Genomic DNA, 25,409 nt, shown 5'->3' with positions numbered 1-25,409 from the left:
TCATGTACTGAGGAATGGAGGCTTGTCCGAGGAGGTTTTGTCTGTCCTGTGACTTGTAGAAGCCGCAGCAGCAGCAGCAGCAGCTTCATCACTCAGGTGTTGCACGTCCTTGCTGGGGCGCTGCACCAAACTGACTTTCATCCTTTTGCTTTTTGAAGCTTCATTGTGCTTAACATCACTTGTTTCATATTTTCAATAAGACTGAAGAAAACTTAAGCTTAAGGAGAGTGTGTTCTTTTTTGAAAATGTCTCTACTGTCATTGAACTCACTTTTTTTGTGTGGTTTTCAAGAATTATTCAGATAACAGCAACATTTCTAGGAGTATGTAGGATTTGAGTTGTTTAAAGCAAAACAAATTGACAGGTTGGGTGTCTGAGGTCACTGACTTGAGGCTCAGATGGTGTCTATCACAGTAAGAATTGCTCATAATGAACAAGCCTTGTTTGTTGGGTGTGAATTGTTAATGTGTGTGTGTGTGTGTGTGTGTATGTGTGTGTGTGTGTGTGTGTGTGTGTGTGTGTGTGTGTGTGTGTGTGTGTGTGTGTGTGTGTGTGTGTGTGGATGGAAGAGTGACTGAAAAAGAAGAGTTTTATGCTGTGCATCAAGCCATGACCTTCTGAACCCAACCTCTCATTCTGTATTAGTTGTCCTCACAGAATGTGAAGGCTCGCTCACTAAGTCTTAGCTACTGTGCTTGTGTATAATGTACAGAAACCTTTTGAATTTCTTCACCTGATTCAATTACATGCACACTTTATTCTTCTTTCATTTGCTGTTAAACAGTATAATGACTGTGCTCATTAACTATTAAGATTGCACAGATTGTTAGCATTACAGATTTTTCAGAATATATTATATTGAACTGCAACATTTTACATCATTATAGAGATGCAGTATGCAGTATTTTTTGTATACATGTAATGTGCCACATATTTATGTATAAAACCAACTTTCATCTTTTAAAAGTTAAATTAAATGTCTGGGACAGTGTTTAGTTTGATAACTGGACATCATCAAATCAATTTTTACTAGAATCTCCTCCCCCATGTAAGTACTGACAGGGAGTGACGGGTGCTCTGCTCTCAAGCTTTCCTCCCCCACCTTGTGTCTCCTGCCAGCTAAATCATGCACATATTTATCTTAAATCAAGGAGCATCAACTTCTACATTTTTGTGGTTGGTACACACTCGTCACTACTAAAGGAAGCACTTCTTGCCTCTTAAGTAACCCTCCACACTTAACTGATTGTGCCATGCAACAGTTGCAGTATGAGTAATTGATATCTTTTATATGTTAACTGTTAAACTTTCTGATACAAATTCAGATTTCAGTAGAGCTTTCCACACTCTGTATATGATGGTTCCTCCCACGGTCTCCAGGCCTTCTCTAGAATATTATGTATTGCAAGTTTATGATGATTTGCATGAGTTAATGGTGCTATTTTTTTTTTGAAGATTAGTATAGGTGTACTGCATTAGCAAGGCACTGAGAAATAATAATTGTTGAGATGCATGTAAAGTTAATTTAATATGATAAATATTCTGTATATAAGAAGATATTCTTACATGTCACGCTAAGCATCCTGTGCCCAAAATTGTTATAGATGATTGCAAAGGATCACCCTCAACACCCTTGCTAGTCACCTCAGCAAACACAAATGACAACATCCTCGTTACCGAATTAGAAAGGAAGCAAAAGTTACACATGAAAAATATGGTCAATGATGGAGGAAAACGACACAATTGTCACAGCTGTATGTATTTGCTGCTTCTATCAGAGGGCAGTAGATATTTATGTACAATATTTGGTTATTATATATTCTTTGTTAAATAAAGAGATTGTAACCTCTGGACTTTGTCTTAACATTGCGTGATAGTATCATAAGGAAGTACATCAGTGACCCCTGTGAATTCCCCGGCCTCCTCCCCAACCTAACCCCTCCCATTCTTGCTACCATCCCTCTCCTTATCAGAGCCACCTACCGACGTGTGGCGGAACTGCTGAATGACCTGGGTAGTTACCAGTTTGGATATTCTCATTGTTTAAAGTTCCGCAACTGTACTAGAACCAGCAGTCATACGTGCATGAGGAAGGACGGAAGGTGGACGTGGATAGGGTGCGTGCGACAGTGGAGGACGGGACTTCGGATATTTCCAGTGACGTTTTGCATACACCCCACGAACAAAAACAAGTAAGAGGGACATAGTATTGCAATGCAAGGGAAGAATATTATGATGTAGAGTGAAAGAGGGAACAGATGGATTTAATTGTGATCGACCGTGTGGTTTGGTAAAGTGGCGGGTTAGATTATTTTGAGACGTGTATTTAGTTAAATCAGAGGCAGTGCAACGCCACAGAATCCTTCGCTAGTTGTATCTGAAACTATATCATGTACATTATCTGTACATTATACATGAAACATTATACGTAAAATGGAGAGGCTGAAGTTGAAAATGCGCTTGTCAGGAAGGAGCAGTGGGTGGGGAGGGTATATACTGATTTTCGTTCGTGTTGTGCGTAGTGATTACTGGAACGCGATCACCTTGCAGAACGAGGATGAAGATCAGCAATTTTCTTGATGGTTCTGTCACGTGTTGCTCCGAGTCTCTCACAAGGACTGTTTTCAAAGGCCACGGAAGTCATCAGTCGGTTTTTTTGTACTTTTCTCACTGGTGATGTAGAACTGGTCAGTCTATCGCTAAAGTAAAAAAGTAAGTAGTACCTCACACTACAGCCTATAAATCAAGTACTCGAACCAAGACGCTGGCGTAGAACTTGAGAATATGTCCAGTTATTTCCTTGTAATGTCCTTCACTAACACCCTAACCTAATTGGCAACTTGACAATCAAGCAGCGTAATAATTTATCAACATCCGGTAATAACAGCGATTTAAGTATTATTGGATTATGTCCACCAGAAATTTTATGTTATGGATGAATGATATCGGTTATTATACGAAGTTGTGAACTGCCATTCAAGATACAAGTGGTAATGAGATCACAGCAGATTTTTTGGGTCTTAAAAGTGTGTTGTGTGTGATTTAATAGTAATATACACAAATAATGTTCAACTACCATACAAGGGGAAGGTATAATCTGCGGCTGGCTTCTGTTCTCTGGGGAGATATCAAACGCTTGTTAGTGTGGTGATGAGCTCTTTTACTTGTAGTGTAGACGGAGGCAGTGTGGAATAAAATACTCGATCGGTCATATCCTACTTAAGGTTTCTTTTTTTTTTGTGTGTGTGTATGTTGTTATAAAATACAGGTCTTATAACGTTGGTAGAAATACATGATACGCAGGTCAATAAATGACCACTTATTGACGCGGCAGTGGCCATGTGAGTGGTCGAAGCGAAGCGCGAGTTCTCGATCACTTGAAGCTGAAGCTTGTACACGTATGACCGCAGACGTCATGATTGTTTTTCGTCGCATCACTCGTATATAGTAATTCTTTGATATATTTGTAATTTATAACTAATTACTATTATTCGTAGCACAGTTACTGCATAATGATTGTGGTTAAACTACCATTAGTCAGCCTCTGCGTAGTAGATGTGTTGTCAAGGCAGGATGTGGACTTTCGCTTTTTGCGAATGGGTAATAGGCACTTACTACTCTTCTGGTTTCGCTCTAACTCTGCTCAAATATTATTAGATATATTATTAGCGGTTGCATATCAGCGGGAACATATAGTTCGTAGGTGGTCATGCTCCATTCCTGTTCAGTTTTTCCCGAAGTAAAGGTCATCCAAAGGTATTTGAGCGGACTGAGTGAAACGAGAGTGGTTTAAGTATTCACCTGGTTTCTTCTCTACTTGTCACACTCATCACTGGAGGAGGTACGTCACTATCTAGCTGGAGTAGGTCTTATGAGAATTAGTAGTGTAGTAACCTACGTTCTCCATTACGAAAAGAATTAATATTTGATAAGGGGAGAGGGCCGTGACCGGAGTTTTTTCTAGATCTGATGGGCCGGAAGGACAAACTTTCACCAACTTATCCTGGCTGGTGTTAATGCGTCCTGTCACGATATTACACCAACCAGTTATTGAATTACGAGTTATTGATATCATAGTACAGTATTTATTAATTGATTCTAGTACCAAGGAAGACTTCACTCAAACGGACCACGAGATTAATTCATTATCATCCTATCCAATGTCGTGCGTTTCTCGATGATGACAAGCCGAACCTATAACTCATTTCTTGATATATTAAAAAAAAAAAAAAAAAATCAGATCAGAAATTGCCTAAACTATTAATTTTTTTTTTCAATAGCAAACAACTTAATTTTAAAGTTCTGTTAAAGGTGTGGTTCCCTTTACATTGTGGTACATGGACCCCAGGGGACCACGGCCACCGACTTATTGATATACGAGTATAAGGATGTTAACTTGCATATTTGATTTATCAGTTTATTGGTTTTGATGTACACAAGGTAAGCCAGCCAACTCTCACATCATTGCTGAGACTTTAGTAATTAAAATGGAAATTAACAGGAAGCTAAGTATGAAACAAGCTACCAAAAAATATATTTGCCTGTAATTTACATCAGCAGTTCTTTTGTACCTATATGTCAGAAATACAAATATTATTCCATAAGGTAATTTTATGTCCAGTTTTACATAATGATACCAAGACAAACACACCAGTAACTTATGTTGTTGAGGAGAGTTGGAGGCTGACGACTGTGTATAACAAAAAGAATTTTTTCCTTAACAAGGAAATTAATCTTGTTAACAGCAAGATTTTTCATACACATCAAGGTTTGTGTAATAATGAGGAAAAATATATACAGGAAGATAATACTAAAGATCTCTACTAAATGTTAGTAATAGTTATGTAATGGCTTCCTCTTAGACATGAGGAGACACAGCCGACAGAATGTTATGAACACACTGATGCTGCTAAGATTGGCTGACAACACTGCCTCACCACGCAAGGCAAAGCTTCAAAACAATGGCTAATGTAATAATAATAATAGAAATAGTGGTACATCATATGGCTCATTGGGATTTGGCTCTGCAATGTAAAAGACTACATGCAACAAATCTATGATAATTAAGATCCTTAGACCTTTGTTCCCCAAAAAGAGAAGTACAGAACTGAAGGATAATAATGATGGTAATAATAATAATAATAATAATAATAATAATAATAATAATAATAACTTGCATTAAACCAGGATAGCCAAGACATCACATCTTCTCATAGCAGGAATAAAATTAAAAATAACATGGATTACAATCAAGCACTAATATTCACACAGTACTGGAAAATTTAAGACCGTGGTGAATTGAATAATCCGTGAGGAGCTCTAGCTAAATTACAGCAACACGAGATATAATGGTGAGGGAATGATATGCATACCTTGGAAATTGAGGACATGGGAGAGAAGGCGCTTAAGGAATGAGTGAGGCCAGATTCTTTTTGGCATCTTATACCCTGAAAGTATTCCCTAAACATGACTCTAAAAGCTCCCAGAGGAGTAATGATTATGGTGGTGAGGTGACAATGGTAGTGGGACTAGTGATGATACTTATAGAGGAATGGGGATGACAGTGGCATGTACTACTGATGAATGAAAATGATATGAGTTGTAATCTCATGAACTAAGAATGGATGAACATGACAGGAACAATGAGAAGCAACTTAAGTCTAGAAAGCAAGAAAATCATTTTTGCTTTTATCATGCAAGACTTCCCATCTGACTTCATACTGTGGATTCACTAATGCCAGATCCCCAGGAGTGTAGAGATTCCTTGCTGGGTTGGTAAGAACGCTTGGTACTGCAGCTGATGAAAATTCATTAAGGCCTTGATCACGGTGGTCTGGTGGGTAACACACCACACTGGTTTTTATGAATGTCCTGACAGGTGTTCAGTCCCCTGCCATTCTCTCTCTCATAGCTACCCTTTATATCTAACTCAATGTTTTCATGATGCTCCTAATTTTTGGAGTGGAGGAGGGTGCTACAGTAAGAATAATACAGCCTTTGATACAATGTGGAGATTGATTGAGCTTCATATTGAAATTTTAGTAAATTTTTTTCCTATGGTACTTGAAAGGAATATGAGAAGAAACTGCCTTTCCATGCTAGTATTAAGTATTCTGGCTATTAATGACCCTTGGCCACAGCAGAAAATAAAGTAAATCTTTAGATATAATTTCATAACCAGTCCAGCTAGAAATCACAATACATCACTGGGATCTGGTTCACGCGAATCCTCTGCAGTGATGGACACGCCATGAAAAGACGTCACTTCCTACCTCACTGAGAAGGACAACCCATGCCACTTCTTTTATCACAATTTACTAGAAAACTACCTAGAAAAAAAAAACTACTGTTGTATAGTATACAAGTTCATACAGTCTGAAACATTCTAAAATTCTAGTTATGAATGCCCAAAACAAACAATTTACAGTTCACTATAGTGTGATGAAGGACATCAACTCCATTGGTGAGGAGAAAGTGCAAATCCTTACACTTCCCTTGGACAGACTGGGGAAGGATGTGTATGTGTGGAAGTAATGGTGAATGTGATGCAAGTGGAGTGTCTAGCATTTGCATTGGGAGTCTGTGGGTCTTCCCTGGAACACCTGATTCATTACATAATACATCTAGCTTCCAGGTTCTGTACCTACTTGCTGCCCTTGTACCAGGAGCTTTGGAACACTACCAATCCCAGAGAGACAAAGGATTAAACTCAAGTTGACTTGTATATCATCAGGTAAGTGTGCCGACCACTCTAGCTCTACGACTGATACTCCATATACCTGTTGATCATCTACTACTCATTTCATAAAATTAGATCTGGTTTACCCAATACAAACAGTAAATACGGTACAAATTTAATATGAAAGCACAGTTTATGTATAGTTATAAGTTATCAGGCCATGAAAGTGGAGACATTGGTATTACTTTTATAGCAGATCAGAAAATATAGTTTCCACCTAATGTCACACCACAATAGTACTAATTAAACCACACCTACTAACCTTTGAGCAACTTCCACCTACACATGACACACGAGACCACAGAAATGATCCACAACATACAATGCACTCATTAATGTTCCCCTGTCCAGGGTAGCAACTTTCTGTATGTGGCAAGAAAAAGCTGACCGATCTTCCTGAGGACCTTCCCTCACGTGGAGTTACTCAGCTCCTGAAGGATGGAGAGGTTTTCAAATGCACTGAAGTCTATGCTCTGCCTTGTGTCGCTGAGGATGCTTCTCACCTGGAAAGAAACAGAATGTAATTGTGTTTGGTCCAAGGTATGTATTTTTTCACTGATTATATCAACGATAAAACATGTACATTAAGGAAAAAAATCCAGTTTTAACTTTCAAAAATAGGGAAAACAGGTAAACAAAGTATTACACACACAGAAAATTCAGTGTTTTAAGTTATAGGTTAAACATCAAAGGGGCTGTGGTGGCATGGGCAGCCTTGAGTACCCCTGTCAAGGAATTGGTTCTGAAAAGGGAAAAGACAGACAAATTTTCAAAGCTAGAGTGAGAAATGCCCATCAAGTAACGAGAAACTTTAAAGTAAGATCTATGAAAACCAGCAATAAATAAATGGAGTGGTAATCCATATACTGCTCTTTCAGTGTCTTGCAAGTACATTAGTGTAGAAAATACAAGACAGTCGCAGTGCCATACAATGTTCCTCTTACCATGTTTGCAAAGAAGTTAGCGTGCTGGGGCTTCTCAGCATACTTCTCGTACTGGTCCAGGCTGTCATGCAGCTTGAGAGTCAAGCTGTCATAGTTGTTCCGCACCACCTCCAAGACCTGCAGCAGTGGGGGTGAGTTGTGATGGGATGAAGGGATACCTTGGGCAGTTATACATATATTACTTTTTGTAGAGTAATCTATTCTAAAGCAGTTTCTCTCTCTCTCTCTCTCTCTCTCTTCCACCTCGGACTCAACTGTTTTCAGACCACAGCCACTTAACACTGTCTTGTATAAATCTCCCTGCCTTTTTTATATTCATACATTTTATCCTGCCTTTCTTTCACATCCACAGCATACACTTTTGTCCCTTTTGTCCATTTACGTCTTTCCACTCTGAATACACCAAACAACCTTGAGGATGCTGACTGACTCATCCACTTTTTTTTTCCTATATTAATCTTCATATTTACTTATTGTGATTATTAGATGTATAGTCACCTACACATTTTCTGATCAAATCTATTAATACCACCTTTTTATATTAGTTAACTTTTTTTCTTTGGTATTGTTTCCTGTCATCTCTTCCCAGACTGACCTGTTCTTCTGTTAGGGTAGAGATGCTGTGCTCCTGACTCCACTTCTCCAGCTTAGGGGTGAAGTGGTTGATGATTGACCTGTGGATGGACACCTCAATGGGAAGGCAACTCAAGGTAACACTACACAGGCTACATTTATCGTTAACCAAAAAATAATGTTAAGAGTTCAGTAGTATTTTGCTCTTCAGATTACTGCTATTCAGATTATCACTCCTGTAATGTGTCAGTAGTGGAATTGTGACCAATGAGGCTTAACTGAATCAGGTGAGGTTAAACTGTCAGAGCACTGCTGTCTAGATGAGTAATGAAAGGCTAACATCTTATCCCTCCAATTGGTGATATTGCAGCTCATCCCCACCTGTGTGTGGTTCATAATGTCATAATGGTGTTTTTGTTCACTCCTAGCTTGCAACTGAAGCTTAAGCTACTTTTACAATTTAACTGCTGATTGGACAGTGGTAGATCTTGTGACATCACTGCTAGGTCACTGCTCATTGACCTATGGCTCATTCAGGCTGTCCTCTGCTAAGTATATATACACCAGCTTCACCACACCACAAGCTTCACTTTCTTATCTATCTCCTTTATTTTGTGCAATACTTTGTCTTCTGATCATTGAACAGAAAAATGATAGTTCTTTATGACTGTTGTTAGAATAATCAAAACATAGCAAGGGTAATCCACAGATGGAACTGAAAATTTTTATCCACAGATGGAACTGAAAATTTTTATATTTCATGGAATTTTTATCATACTGTTTATAAAAAGTGTTATGTTAAACTTCTGAGCACAATATACTTAGATTTTATACAAGATGGAAAAAAAAGTGTGGTGAGAAACTTTTTATTTCAAGCTATTGGCACAAGACAATTAATTGTCAAGTGGCTGAGTGATATGTTTGCCCTCATAATGTTAAGCTGTTGTCTTGCACTTGCAGCTTGGAATAAATAGCTGCTTTCCATCTTCTCAAAAATTTAATGAGATTTGTGTGACATTCACAATATCTTACTTGTCAATTTTGACACCTTCATTACCTAATATTTTTCTGTCCAATGATCAAGAAAGCAAGCAAGTATTGCACAAGAGATAAAGGGAATAGAAATAAAACTGCAGTGTGGAGAGGCCAGCATCTATGCTAGGGGAGCAAACAGACAGGCTGACTTAGCCATGGAACAATCAATCAGCAATGAGGTTACAGAATTAGCTTAAAAATTCCGGTCCAAAACAGAAGTAAATAGATTGTTAGATGTTAAACAAAGAATATTGGACCTAGTCCCTGCCGCCAAGGGTAACATTGTAACAGACGGCTGATCTCTTAGTCTGTTCACTGGAGGCTCAACCAAGCAAGCAGTGTGAGCCTATGTGAGTTTGCAAGCTCAGCACTTATTGGCTACTGCTTTTACTGTTTTACACATGTTTCAATAAGAGCATTTACTTTTATGAATACTAAGGAAATAATCCAAAACTCAAACCTGTTTATGAACTAATAAAGAAAATATACCAATTCATAATGTATTGCTGACATTGCTGTATGGTACATGGCAGAGCCACCAAATCAATATACTCTGCCTCTTCAGTTTATCTTTAGGTAAGCTGTATAATGAAAATTGTCATTATGCAACAATAATGCCACTGAATTCTGAAAAGTCAAGGTGTGCTGTCATGGCAGATGTGTGGCAGCAGTGCTGCATCACTCTCACATACTTGACAGCAACATGGACAATGTTATTAATTAGAATTATCAATTTTTCATCTCATATGACATTTGAATATTTATGATCATTGTCATTTAGCCTTGACATGATAAGATGTTCTTAATTGCAACAAGTGTAAAACAGTAAAAACTTACATCTCTAATACGTGGCATCAGCCAATAAGCACTCGGCTTACAAACTCTACCATGCTCCCACAGCTTGCTTGGTTTAGCTTCCTTTCAATGGATTTGAGTATCCTTTCAATGGACTTGAGTGATCCTTTCTTTCTATTACTCAACTCTGCAGCAGTTGATAGTAAAGGACTGTTGCTTCATTTAAATAACTCAGCAAAAGTAAAACTAAAAGCAAAAGTAAAACTAAAGGCACCAAAAGATTTAAATACTTCAATCAAGTCAAAGGGTTAGATTAACTCTGCCACTGTAAAACTTATTTAGTGATTCACATAAGTTCACTAGAAGTAAATATCTCATGTACTGTGAATGTTGTGCAGTGGACTATGAGGAGTGACTCACCTAATGTTGCCTAGGGAGTTTGTCAGTTTCTGTGCACTCTCCTTGTAATCACCATCTGTTCTGGAGTACCTCAGGCTCATTAAGTACATGTTTTCAAAGACCTGCAAGATTGCTCAGAGTAAATAAAGAGTACATCATGCATGTTACTTTAATCTTATTGTATTTAGCTTGCTTTTTAAATGAAAATGTAAATGAAAACAATTTAGTTATAAAACTTGCATCTTCATTAGGATATCATTAGTGGTTAAATGTTCACTATACTATTAAAGATCATCTTTTGAAAAACTCAGATTTGTCCAGAGAAAATGATACAGCCAGATAATATGATGTCAAAACAATTAGAATTTTAGGTAAATTTATCATTTAATCTAATGAGGATGAAGACCTAAATGATGTTTTGCAAATAAAAATTCCTAGACTGAGTATTTGTAAATTCTGATTTTGTAGTGGAAATTACTGGACTACAGGATTTAAAACTTCAGCTCAAAAACCAAAGTGCTACCGAGTGGAACATTGTACTGCACATACTTGGCACTCTGCAGAGACTGTACCTGATGCATGCGCATTATCTCGTAGTAGAGTTCATCGTAGCTGGAGGGTGTGGACAGGAAAGTGTCTCCATAGGTGATGAACAAGTTGAAGATATTCATGACCTGGAAAATTCAGCACATTTTATGCTAGTAATATTTTCAGTAAACAAAGAATGGCCATTAAAATTATATAGGAAGTGGTAGGAAGTGACCAAGTTTTGTAACAAAATTATCCTCATTAATTTTGTGTTTCACTGAAAGTTATTAGGTGCAATGTAAATTAAGAACCTTCATATAATATAAGGTCTATTCATACCAAACATCATTCTTCATTCACTTTAAACAAGCACATTGTAAAGTTTTCCTTTGTGTTTTTACATGCTACATCATTCTTTGCAGAAAACTCACCTGATTAGCTAATTGGAAAATGTTCATTTTCTTTGCCAAGTATGCCTCATTGGTCACCAGGAACTTTGCCAACGCTATGAGGGCAGCCCACAGGTCCTTCCAGTTGTAGGGGAGCCGTACTGAGTTCCTCTTCTGGTAGCACAGCAAGCGGTGCGTGATGCCGACATTGAGGAGGAACAACTCAATGGGAAGCTTCTTCATCATGTGTGACATCATGAACTCCACCATCACATCTGTAACACCAGGAGGAAGGTTAGCACTGTGTTGAGGATACTGGGATCAGCAGCAGCATCACTAGAGAGGCTGACTAGTGCCTACATAATAATAAGGAGAGTGTAATCGTCAGTATATTTTTATCATGAGTATCAAACACTTAAGCATGCATACAATGTAAGTTCCAAAACTAACCATATCAGTCAATTTTCCACAAGAAAGCAATCACAGAGCTCACAAGACTCCACAATTACTAGTAAGATGATTTTGCATCACTTAGGAGTTTAGCTATAACACTATCCTAATCATAGCAAAACTCCTAAGTACTGAACATGCAACAATTTTATGATGATTCCTAATAGAAAACCTGGTCAAGATCACCACAGCAGCCTGAGCCTCACCCAGCACAGCGCAAGCCAGGGGGCGGGCGTGAGTTGTCCTCTCCGGCACCACCTTGCGGTGCCTCATGGGGAGACGGTGGAGGGGCACAGTGAACACCAGGTTGGCGTCATGCAGCAGCAGGTTGCAGTACTGGTCCTCAGCAATGCAGGTGATGATGATGAAACACAGCTTGACATTGCTCAGACTCTCCTCTGTCTTGGTGTCCTGCATCACTATGGAGCTGCATGCAACACACATCAAATGGAGTTATATTTAACTCAGCAGCAAACATTAAATGGAGTTATATTTAACTCATTCTCCTGAAGAATCTCGCGTAGAAAACTGTCATGCTTAATCAAGAACTCATAGACCGAATGGGAGAGAAAAACTTATGTTAATCTGATCCTAGATAACTACAAGTAACAAAACTTGAAACTAAAATTGTGATTAATCTGATCCCAAATCATTATATAACAAATATAAACTTGATGCTAAGAGCTGTCCTTTCCTTAACTTATCAAATCCTATTCTATATTAGTATGCAATATTGCCCTCCTTACATGCAATTGATTGTCATAACTGGAGGAATCATCTTTAGTTTCTTCACTTATTCTTTTTATAAAAGATATACAGTATATGTAGCTCTCCTTGGGGCACTGGGATTTGTACCTAACATTTACAAGGCTTTGGTCTCCAAATATCTTTAGCTATCACTAGAGCATGGGATCTTCCCTATGAAAAAAACAACCTATAAAAAAAAAAAAAATTAGGCTGAAAAGACTATATATATAATCACAATCATGAAAAAATGAGATACTAGCACTACTACTAAGTCATATTTTGTCTCAGATGCCACCTCAGATTTGTAAATAACTGAAGCTCACACCTAAAATACATTAATTCATCAATATATATATATATATATATATATATATATATATATATATATATATATATATATATATATATATATATATATATATATATATATGCACTTGGCTGGGATTCTCTTGAAGGAAATGGCCTAAGCAATATGAAAATATGAATGGAGTGTTCTTGTTACCTTGCTCTGTCCCTTTTAGTTGCATTTTCTGAAGCAGATGAGAAATGGTGGCAATATTATTTTGGTCTGAACGGGCATATGGCAAGGCCATTAGGAGGTACTGAAAAGCAGATGGGTCAGTAACTGAAAGCATGAAACCTTACCAATACTCCAAGAAGGTGACAAGGAGGTTAGTGGGCTGAACACAAGTCTCAATTTCCACAGGAGTAGCAGGGCTGGGTGTCTCAGTGGAGTCCGGGGCTGGTGGGGTGCTGCCTCGCTCTAGAGTGTTGGCAGGGGAGGGAGGGGTAGAGGGGTCGGTAGCAGTGGTGAGGGCAGTGATGAAGTTTCGGTTTAGATGGACAGCCTCGTATAACGCTAGAAGGAAGGAATCGTTGGCCCTGAGAAGAACAAAAATCTCCTGAGTGAGATTGACACAAAGACAATTAACAGGTAATGCTGCCTTTCTGGCTTAAAACAAAGAGGACCAACAGAAAATAAATACACAAAGTCAATCACTAATTTCAGGTTATGAATAATTTAATTATATACTTTGTCCTAATTTAAAAATGTTGACTTTGTATTGAAAGTTAAAAGCTTTTTAAAATTTAATTGAAAATACTGAAAATACATTAATGGAAAAACAGAAAATTTATGATTCCTATTCACAAAATTTATGATTCCTATTCACATGTTTTCCACTAAAATAATTTAGGGATCACAACTTATTTGATTCCAATTCATGTGTCTCACAAACCTTTATGCAATGGAGGATTGTGAGCATCATCATCACAAGCCCACTAATGATGCAAGTTACCATACATTTTATGTATTTATAGCAGAGTGCCTGAAATATTGATAAATGAAGGAAAAATAAATGAAGGAAAAATAAATCAACAAGAGTCAGGACTGGAGCACAAACTTGATATGTTCGTTGCGAGTGGCCATCTCCTCTGACAGGAACATGGAGCCGACCATGGAGGTGAGGGAGGCAAACCAGCCCGATCCGTGAGGCTCCATGAAGTGTGCCGAGTACTTGTGGTTGAAGTCAGCAAGGGAAGCGGTGATCACCTGATGGACAAAAACAATAAAATAAACTAAAAAAAAGCTCAATACCACCACCAACATATTACAAGAGTACATCATGGCACAAAAGTTTTACCACCTGAGTGAACATGAATACGATAAAACTGCTACAGAACATCTGATGATTAGCCTACAATGTAAGCTAATCATTAAAATACATAAAAGACAAGCAATAAATGAAGCATAAAAAAAAACAACAACAATGGTTGCTCAATCTCAATCAGCTTACACAGAAAAATTATGACTCACAACTAGTCTTCTATTGAAGTATGAACTCACCTGTCCATAGCCATTGAGGATGAGTTCATCGTCCAGCAGGGAGATGTTGACGGTGTATGGGTTGGTCATCTCATGCTTGCGGTAGTTAACCATCAGCATGAGGTACAGCACTGCCTCGGGGCCATGCTGGTTCCTGGTGCTGGAGTGACTCAGCAGCTGCACAGGAAAAAAAGTGTTACCATATTTGATGGCTTACATAATGCATTTCAATGTATAAAAAAAATGTCCCCAAAACATCAGATTATGGCTTATAATCTCAAGATAAGGCTATCCTGATGCCCAGCAGGCAGCATGGAAAACCTAGCAGCATGCCATGATGATGGACAATTATTTTTGTTTATTATCTTTACTATCCATTAAGGAGTTGGATTATCATCTGTTTGGAGTACATTTCCTCCTCCTACTATCTGACAGGGAATAAGTTTGATTCAGTGACCTTCCCCAAGGAATGCTGCCAAGGCCATCAAGCTCCTCCTCCCAAGGTTCACTGTACAACAAGGTGCAATTACACTGCTGGAGTGCATTTCAATGTGGGCAGTGAAGTTGTTACATTCCTACACCAAATAATGTAAACTGCAGAATTTATATCTCACCTGGATCACTGCATCAAAGTTACAGTTGATGGTGAGATATTCCAGCACAGTATTCTGGCTGATGTTGTCTGTGCCAGTTGCCAGCACCAACAAGAACTTCAGGCTGAGGGATTTGAGGCTGTCACAGTATTCACCTGCAAGAAGGAGCACCGTCACGTGGTGCTACAGTGGTGTTTCTTTCTAAATGGATGATGGTGAATTACACATGGGCAGGAATCATGAGGCTGGAAACACTACCTGATAAAAGTGTGTTTTAAATATAAAGCACCAAATGTTTTTTCACACATTTTGATTACACAATTGTCTCTAATGTATGCTGGGTTTGGTAATATATTTAAAATATGCAAACCGCTGCTGCTCTCTAAAAAAGCCATATTTCTTTATATACAATTCACTGTTATTAAAGGAACTACTACGACTGTAATCTTTAGTAAAAACTTCACAATATATACTGGGATATATATACTGGGATATGAAAGAAGAGTACATTGTGCTGTGTGTTGCATATAAGTTTAAATAACTTCATGCTATGTGGCTTCTCAACTTTTTTTGCACAGCCTTTTGCACCATGGATAACTAAGTCCAGAGGTATCACATGTGGGCCTATTGGCTTCATGCAGCTTCCCTTATGTTCTTGTGTTCTTAAATAACTATATAAAAATATGCACCCATTGTACATTGTGAATGACTAGAAGAAATAAAGGTGAAAGATAACGTAGGTGATTTACCGGTCAGAAAATTTGAGCAATGATTCAAAAGTAGCTGCATTTGTTCCTCTGCTGCATCAAAACCAATGAGGATGTTGATGAAGTCAAAGCCGTAGTCACCCTGCATCTTGCGGTAGAGGCCTCGCACCAAGCTGCACAGTGTCTGCCACACACAGGAAGGTCTCGTTAGACCACACAACTAAAACTGACACTCATGATCACATAACAAAGCAATTCCATCATTGAATTAAGAAACCCTCTTCCAGCCATCAATATGTATGAAACAAGACCCTCATTATCACCACCACCACCGCCACTCACCAGGAGGGCATTCACCACCCGAATATTGTGTTCGTGAGCCAGCGTCTGCACACATTTGGCAAACAGTGTGTTGATGTTGTCCTTGAGTCCCACCAGCTGGTCTGATGTGCAACGGCTGATCTCTCCCTCCAGGGCAGACATTTTGGGCTGTGTGACAAGACTCAGTTAAAAATGCAATTTTCCTCCAAGGCTCATAGCCTAATAATTTATGATTTAATATCTATAAACAGAATAAGCTGCTTCTGGTGATTAATTTATGATTTTTAAGATTTTATCACCATGATTAACATGTGATATATAATCTATGCAGTACAGTCTTCAAGTTAATGAACCAGAAAGCCAAGACAAATTTTGAGAACAACCTGCCAGACACAGTACACATACTCAAGTCTATGATTTTTATCTATACAGTGAATTTGTTCGTACTGTTAGATTCTAAATAGATGAATAATATAATATGTATCTAGTTCCTGATCTCTCAGATGCTAAGCAGGACTCACTTTCAGCAGGAACAGGTCCTCCCAGAATCGCGGGTTGTTGATGCACGGGTCCACACCATGGAACAGATCCTCATACATCTGCACCACCTTCTCCTTCAGGTGCCTTCGGACACCTCCCGGCTTTAATTTACTCCCCATCGTGTCCTATTTTCCCTGTATCTCCTTGCCCACTGCCTGCAATAAATGAAAATGAGTCCTCAGTAGCACTAGATCTTAGTCAGTTTAAAGCAGCCAGTTGCTATTATGTTACCTCACATTCTGCTCTTACTGACAGATGCTGCACCACTACTTGAGATCAGCAGCTTCTTCACTTAAACAGAGGAGAGAGGGGAAAATTTTTTTAACAAAATCTATTTCTTTCCTACTCCAATACTATGACTTTTTACAGATATTTCAGCATTTATAGAGAGCACAAGATCAAAAATAAAACTAGCAAAGTTGACCAACTAGATAAGTGTCAAATGGATGAGCAATGACCTGGATTCAATTACATTAAATTTCCACAGACTTATTACATATATGGGAGGAAATACTGTCCTCTGATCTACATTAAATTCTTATCATGTACTGCTGACCCATAGCATGACACTAAGGATAATAATAATGGGCTTTGCTTAGGAGCTTGACAGAATCCTCATGATAACCAAGGCACACTTTCCTAACCAAGGCACACTTTCCTATATCTAAACATTCTATGGATGCTCAATATCAGTCACTATGCTTATACTTCAGTCAGTGGGCATCCCTCTTAACACTACACCACATAGCTTGTCCTCCACTGAACTGACTAACAAGGGCAGGTAATCAATGAGTAAGCCATGAGAGTAATCCCTTCCTTTCCCTCTCACGCCACAACACTTCTAAGCATGTAGACAGAAAAGGGCAAAGATGAGACAGAGGTTATGAAAATAAAGAATAACCTGGAAAACAATCATTCACTCTTCCAAACAAAAAAACTGAAGCAACCTCAAAAAAAAAAAAAAATAATAATAATAACAATAACCAGAGACATCATACAAGAAACATGGCACATTCATATACAATAGTAGACAAGTGGAAATCCCTATCAGCACACATAGTGAATAGTATATCTACACTACCATTCCATCACAAACATGACACGCACACTCATGATGGATAAATAACCAGACAATAGGATTTAAGCGGTTTAGTCATGAACCCTGTGGAGTTAACAAGTCTAATAACCTGTTGGTATTCTCTCTCCACACTCGCCCTAACATCACATCACCCTCCACACCACTCTCATCACATACATCACACATTTCCTCCTCCACACAAATTAAGGCCTTAGCCATGTCACCTTCCTCCTCGCCACACCTGCGCCACATCACGCAAACACAGCCGGGAGAGTCAACACAGTCCCCACGTAGGCAAAGGAGGACCCACCCCTTAGAACTAGCCCGTAAAATCACTCTACTTCAAACCACAGCAAATTACCACAGCAGAGCCTCTCCCTGTCACTTATTTTGACCTTCCTCACACTCGTATTACCTTAATGACCTTACCTATCCCGCTGTACACGCTATGTATTTGTAGGGAAGGCGGTGACCTGACCAGGCTGACCTCAACACCTCGCCGCCGAGACGTAAACAAACCACAGCTGAGGAGGTGGTGACAGAAAACGTGGCGCGTCACAGAGGACTTAACTGTTTTGGCGTGCATTTGTGGTTTCGGCTTAAGTTCACGAGAACGTAAGAAAATACGGAAGCTGCAAGAAGCCGCCTGAGAGATAATAAAGGAGGCTGCAAGAAATCGTCAGGCCTACAGGTGATAGTCTTTGTATAAAACGTATCTATTTCTGTCATCCATATATTTGTCTAATCTTTTAAAGTTCTTTAATGGCTCATCACCAACATAATTACTATTCCATTAATCTACAACTTTATTAGATAAGCAATTCATTCCTATCTCTAAATCTAACTTGATCAAGCTTGAAGCCATTATTTCGTGTCCTGTCCGTATTACTGACGATTTTGCTTGTCATCCTTGCTTTATCCACTATGTCAAAAAATATCTATTAGGTTCCTATCTTAGTTCCCCTTTCCCCCTTCACGCTTATAGGTATATTACTCATAAGTAAGTTGCAAATGAAAATAAGTAAGCGCTATTCGGACCCGGTATATTACCAGTCAGTCTCTGCGCATCACGGAGAATTAATATTTTTGTGAGCACTTTTAATAATACTTAATTCTCTCTCTGCTTCAAGTTTATATGATTCCACCCAAGTAAATTGGCAGATTCCACATATTGGCTACTCAGTATCTACACGTCATGGAGAACTACGAGTAGATCGTTTTAGAGCACATCTTTCCTTCGCTCTCGTGTTCATTCGGTAACGACTCGGTACATTTGCCAGCCATTCTAAAGCACCTCATTGGTTTGTCTCGCTTACTTTCATCAGGCTTTGGTGGAAGTGAACGAGAACTTTGAAGGGTGTTTGCATGATTCTTGTGATAGTTTAACATGGATTTTGTTGATGAGATTGACGCTCATGAAAAATCCGACTAATCATATATGTATGTAGTCTGAAAATAGTCCTTATGACCCAGTGCCGTTTCAGAACATGGGTTCCTTATCTCCTGAACTAAACAGTATGTTAAGAATCCTACAAGGTGATGGCCAATGAAAAAAAAAATCCTTATTGTAAGTTCACCAAAGATCTCAACCCATGAAAATCTCATCGAAAATACTTGTAATTCTTCCCATGTTAAATACCACAAACTTAATCTAATTTGTCAATGAAGAAATCTAACATAAACTAACTAAACCTAATTAATCAATGGGATAGCAGTAGTAGCAATACCTGGCAAATCATAATCAGAGCGTGTCCTCACCTGCTGAGTGGAGTTCGTCACCAGATGGAGCTGGAGCAGGAAATGCGACGCAGATAATACATTGTGACGTCAGGATTTCGTGAACACGTGTGCAGTCTCCGCCTCGATCTCTGTCTCAAGGAAATACAAGACAGATACACGGGAAGATTAGATAGAATGCAAATACGAAGACACGACCACCATTCACATAGCTCAGGCCATGTATATTACAATTAGGTTAATATAAGGAAATTTAACTAGATGAATACAACCAGGTAATTACAAGTGGAGAATAGAACTATAAACTGGATCTCAAATAATATAACAGGGTAGAAGGAATAAAATAAATATACAACCAGATATACAGAAACGTTAATACAACCAGGTAAACACAACTAGATGAATACAGTCAGATAATTCCAAGTGGCAAATACATCTAGGTAGGTAAATACAATAACAAATACGAAAATATTAGATTAATGACTGGTGGACAGTACAGGGAAATGAAAACAAAGAAGCAAATATAAATAGGTGAACAGAACTCAGTAAATATATAGATAACAGAATTTTACCTTTTGTTTTGTCCCTCTCCCTCTTGTCTCTTCCTCCTCACCGCCTCCTCGTCTCCTCGTCTCTCCAGCTTCATCCCTCAGCCATAGCGTCCTTGTGCCTAAACACCGTTCACTGATGCCTCTCTGCCCCTCCTGACCCTTCCTCACCTGGCATGCTCCCTCCCTTATCCCTCTGCCCTCAGTCACCTCCATCACCCCAACATCAATAAGCGTAATTACCTTCATTATCTTAACTACCATCCACCCAAACGACCATTGTCACGACCAGCCTAACTACCACTTTGGGGGTTTGTATATGGAAGTTTTTTAGCTGTTGTGGAGATTGTAGGCTTGGTAGAGTTTGTCTGGGATTTCTACGAGTCGAGTTGATATGATGGTAGTAATGTGTGTTGTCATAATGGGTCGAGAATTGATGTTTTGTGAGTGTTTTAATCTTTTAAATAATACGCATGTTATCTCGTTTTTTCTATGTAACTTATTTGGCACTCTTTCGTAATACGTATATTAATTGAATCAAATCAAATCAACAACGTCCTTTCCAGACACCATAACAAGACTGTATGAAATTTAAGTAATTCGTCGCAATGAAAGAATTAAAAAATCGTCTTCAGTTCCTTATTCAGTATGTATCTTTACTCTTTTCAGACTAACAGGTAATTAAATGAAGCTTAGATACTTTACAACATCTGATAATGGAGATCAAATACTACAAGCTATGTTGTTATAGTCTTGCTTGATCATAAACAATCTCACATACCTAAAAATACAATGAATAGATAAATTAATAAATAAATAAACAAACAAATAAAATAACCAAAGCACATCAAAACAAAAAAGCACAACTCAAAACACGCCAGAGCAGCGCAGAGCTCCCAAACACACCAACACATCAAAACTCACACTACAACATTTCAGACTTCCCAAACACATCACAGCCAGCAAAACAGACTCATAACACGCAAACAAAGAAAGAAAAATCCAGGAAAGCCGCAGACAATAGGGTTAAATATCCAAAAGTCAAAAGGATGATCGAACAAATGACACTAATGTTAGGTATTCGTTTTAACACAAGTCTGTCATTCATGCATCACTTCCACGTAACCCTCAGACCAGTTCCATTATTTTTTCCATCCCACTATCACCACCACCACCACCATCACCTTTTACATTACCCAACAAACACCGTCACCATCACCACCTCACCACCACCACCATCGCCACCTAACCACTTCGACAAGCTCCACTAACGACGGAATCACCACCACTTCCTCAAATCACAACGCTATGAACCACTAACGACACCATCGCCATTACCCCCGCCATCACCACCACCTCACTCCATCACCAGTCACCACGCACGAGCTAAAAAAAAAAAAAAAAAGAAAAAGAAAAAAAGAGAAAAGAAAAAAGAAAGAAAAGAAAAGAAGTAAGATGTACACAACCTTCGCTACCTTCATAATTCATCTTCACTACACACACCACTATCTCTTGCGTATTGTGTACCTCGTGACAACAATGGATAATTAAAACTACGAGTGTGATTTAGTTCCTTAGTTATTACATGCAGAGAAGATTATATAACATTGTTGAAAAAAAAAATATTTATCTCTTTATTCAATGGAGGAGAGACAATTGCATAACATTCTTGGATTGAAAACACACACACACACACACACACACACACACACACACACACACACACACAGTAAACCTTGATTTTTTTCCAGACAATAACGGAAATTGAAAAGAATAAAAGGGATGTAAGAAAATGTAAAGGTATATATGTTTATAAAAAAAAAATGTGAATAATGTAACCTGATAAGAAAGAACACAAAAAAGTTACGTGAAGATATAAAAATAATGGAGGAAGTAGAAAAATAATGCAAAGGAGTCAGATTAATAGTTATAGGCAATGTGAGCTTTAAAAAAAAGTATATTGAAAAGACACATAGATGCAAGTAATTAAAAAAAGCTATACGAAGAAAGAAGTAAGAAAAAAAATAATAACAAAGAAAACAACAACGATGAAAGAGAAGGACTTAAAAAATAAAGGAAAGAAAGAAAATATAGAAAAGAGACACTGAAAGATCCAAATAACTCAAAACTGTAAGAAGAAAGTAACACAGAGAAATAAAAAAAAATAATAAAAAATGACGAAGAAAGCAACAATGATGAAAGAAGAGCAACTGAAAAAAAATGGAATAAAAAAGAACCACTAATAAAGGAAAGAAAGACAAGAGCAAAAAAAAAATCACAAATTACCCAAACTGGAAATAGTAAAAAAAAAAAAAGAAATAGATAAATAAAAAAATAAATAAATACATAAAGATAATGATAAGTAAATAAACATGAAAAATCAAGTACACAGGAAAACACGCGGAAACTGATGACGACGAGAAGGAAAGGGAAAAGGAAGAATATGACGAGGACGAGGACGGCAATGAAAAACTCACTAATTAGGTATAAAAAAAAAATAAAGATAAATAAAAATAAAAATAAAATACACAATCGATTATTACTATGGAGAAGACACGCGCCATACACACGCAAAACGCTGCATTTTCTCCCCCCCTTAACTTCCCAGGTACGCTGCACGACCAGGTAATTAAGCCCAGGTAACCCTTCCTGAACCCGTCTACCTGAACCTACCTGTACTGTACGTGCGAGAGAGAGAGAGAGAGAGAGAGAGAGAGAGAGAGAGAGAGAGAGAGAGAGAGAGAGAGAGAGAGAGAGAGAGAGAGAGAGAGAGAGAGAGAGAGTTACAGCTTATCTCTCTAATATCTCTATCTTAATGTCTGACTTTCTTTAATCTATTCAGAACAAAACACAAAAGGAAGCGAGCGTGTAATTTTGAAGTCACGAAACACACACACACACACACACACACACACACACACACACACACACACACACACACACACACACACACACACACAAGCGTTACAAGAGTCACTAAACCCTGCAGAAGAACAAATGGTCCTTATCTGAGAGAGAGAGAGAGAGAGAGAGAGAGAGAGAGAGAGAGAGAGAGAGAGAGAGAGAGAGAGTACCTTACGTACTAAAACCTCATAAATCTTAATATTTTCCAACAATCTTAAAAAAAAAAAAACTACTTTTTTACTTATTCATTTCCCGTTTTTTTTTTTTTTTTTTTTTATTTACAGTAACACTAACCAAAGTCCTAATGAACCTTATAACTGTACCTCTTCCCACCTTCTACAGGAGTGAACGGATATAGGCGATTCGGGACCATATCTGATTCTCCTCTAACCTCAATCTTACTCAAGACGAGGAAGGAAAACTGACCAGTGTGGTTAACCTCTACTGACCTCGATTTGTGGCGGGAGTGAAGTGAAGGGAGAGGCAGGCAGGGAGAGGAGATACAGGAAGAGATGATGAGACGGAGAGGGAGGGAGAGGAGCGGAGAGGAGTTGGATGTCACATGTGGTTATCTGGTGGACTTGCTAAAACTTGCTGGTGGGAAGAAAACGATATAAAACTGTAAAGGAAGGAAGGTACTAACTTTTCCCTATTTCGTGAGGGAGGTACTCAAGGTGAAACGAAGACCTGGTATACGTAAGATAGGTAAGGTAAGGTACATACTAATATTTCACCCTCTTCTTTCTTCCTTTTCCTCATCTTGTGTCTTCCAGGTACATGCTAACCACTTTTTCTCTCTTTTTATATTGTCTTTCCTTCTTGTGTTTTTCGTGTTTTGTCTCTATATAGTATTTTTTTTCTTATAGCTCTCTGTCTTCTTTCTTTATTTGATTTTTCTTATAGGTATACCTTATAGATAACCTTTTTCTTTTCTTTTTTTTCTTTTTTGTGTGTGTCTTATTCAGTCCTATCATTCAATTAACTGTCTTTCTTTTCGCTCTTTCTTTCCCTCCTTTTATCTCTTTTCTAAGAATCTGCATATTGATTTTTTTTTTATTAAGCATTTTCTTCTTTGCCTCTATATTACTTTCTTTCTTATCACGCTCCTTCCTTCTGTTTTTACTTTCTACTTTTTTTTCTTTTTTATCTCCTTTCCAGTAATATACAACAACTTATTTTTTCACAATTCTTTTCTTCTTTTCCTTTTTCTTCTGCTTCGTGTCTCGTTTTCTACACAGCTATTTTTCTTATCACTCTCCTTCCTTTCATCTTTCCCTCTTCATTTCTCATTTCTTCCTCTCCTTCAGGTAGATAAGACTTTTTTTTTCTTCTTATTCAAGATTTCCCTCTATTCTTCTCCTTCGTTCATCGTCTCTACGTAACCTTCTCTCTTATCAAACTATTTCCTGTGTTGCTATTCACTTTTCATTTTCTATCTCTTATTTTACTGAAATTTATAAGCATTCTTGCATATGTATTACCTTATTGTCCCGTGTGTGTGTGTGTGTGTGTGTGTGTGTGTGTGTGTGTGTGAATCAAGTACCCCCCGTTATGCCCCTCATCCCCCCTCCCCCCCACCAGGAGATATATGAAAGGGAGAAAAGGTGAATAACTGTCCTTGGTATGTGGGGGGGAGGGGAGAAAAGGGAGGAGGAAGGGAAAAGGGGGTAGGAGCGGAGACAAGGATGACAAGTGGATTGTTTATGTGTGTGTGTGTGTGTGTGTGTGTGTGTGTGTGTGTGTGTGTGTGTGTGTGTGTGTGTGTGTGTGTGTGTGTGTTGTGACCCGGATATGACAAGACGAGTGTATAACAATGATGATGATAACGAGGAAGAAGAGGAATAATAATAATAATAATAATAATAATAATAATAATGATAATAATAATAATAATAATAATAATAATGAGGAATAATAGCTATATTGATAATAAAAACAATAATAAAAAAGAAAAAAGAAAAAGAAAAGAAGAAAAAGAATGATGATAGAAATAATAATAAGAAGAAAAAGAAGAAAGAGGAGGAGAAGAGCAAAAATCGACTAACTAACTGACTGACTGAATGGCTGACTGACTGACTGACTGACTGACTGACTGCTTGATTGATTTTAATTCGCTGCAACAATCACTTAACAAGACGGAGGAGGAGGAGGAAGAGGAGGAGGAGGAGGAGGAGGAGGAAAGGAAACGACAAAAGATTCATTCATACTCACCGTCAAACCTGACAACAAAAATCTCGAAGAAAAAAAATACAGAGAGAGAGAGAGAGAGAGAGAGAGAGAGAGAGAGAGAGAGAGAGAGAGAGAGAGAGAGAGAGAGAGAGAGAGAGAGAGAGATTTACGCATTTTCCTATCAAAGAAGGCGACAAAGAAAACGAACAATACAAAGGCAGCGAACGATAATAAAAAGAGCATGAGAGAAGAAAGAAGAGCAACAACAACAACAACAAAAATGAAAAGAAACGAAAGAAACCCTCCCACACGCACACACGCACACACATACACACAAATCCAAACACCAGCCAAAACACAACTTCCTGATGACTTCCCAGCCACAAGA

The 25,409-nt window shown here is 38.2% G+C and overlaps 1 protein-coding gene across 3 annotated transcripts; it reads right to left on the bottom strand.

Moving 5' to 3' along the window:
* Positions 1-458: 458 nt before the first annotated feature.
* Positions 459-20,127, bottom strand: LOC135089271 (armadillo-like helical domain-containing protein 3). Of its 3 annotated transcripts, none has more exons than XM_063984734.1 (17): positions 19,973-20,127; positions 19,422-19,529; positions 18,093-18,187; positions 16,567-16,740; positions 16,067-16,213; positions 15,767-15,908; positions 15,039-15,172; positions 14,446-14,601; positions 14,003-14,151; positions 13,245-13,481; positions 12,059-12,279; positions 11,445-11,677; positions 11,058-11,159; positions 10,507-10,607; positions 8,279-8,357; positions 7,684-7,800; positions 459-7,242 (listed from the first exon to the last, which is right to left on the bottom strand). In XM_063984734.1, exons 4-17 carry the CDS (start codon positions 16,702-16,704, stop codon positions 7,150-7,152), a joined length of 2,049 nt encoding a protein of 682 aa, XP_063840804.1. In that variant the 5' UTR covers positions 16,705-16,740; positions 18,093-18,187; positions 19,422-19,529; positions 19,973-20,127; the 3' UTR covers positions 459-7,149. The 3 variants fall into 3 exon arrangements, with proteins under 3 accessions (XP_063840804.1, XP_063840806.1, XP_063840803.1); XM_063984736.1 differs by having other exon boundaries at positions 18,079-18,187; positions 19,422-19,531; positions 19,973-20,126; XM_063984733.1 differs by lacking the exon at positions 18,093-18,187 and having other exon boundaries at positions 19,422-19,531; positions 19,973-20,126.
* Between the last annotated feature and the right edge of the window lie 5,282 nt (positions 20,128-25,409).

Source organism: Scylla paramamosain, chromosome 32 (genome assembly GCF_035594125.1).
Source record: "Scylla paramamosain isolate STU-SP2022 chromosome 32, ASM3559412v1, whole genome shotgun sequence".
In the NCBI taxonomy this organism is placed as follows: Eukaryota; Metazoa; Arthropoda; class Malacostraca; order Decapoda; family Portunidae; genus Scylla; species Scylla paramamosain.
This window is presented reverse-complemented; position numbering and strand designations above follow the sequence as displayed.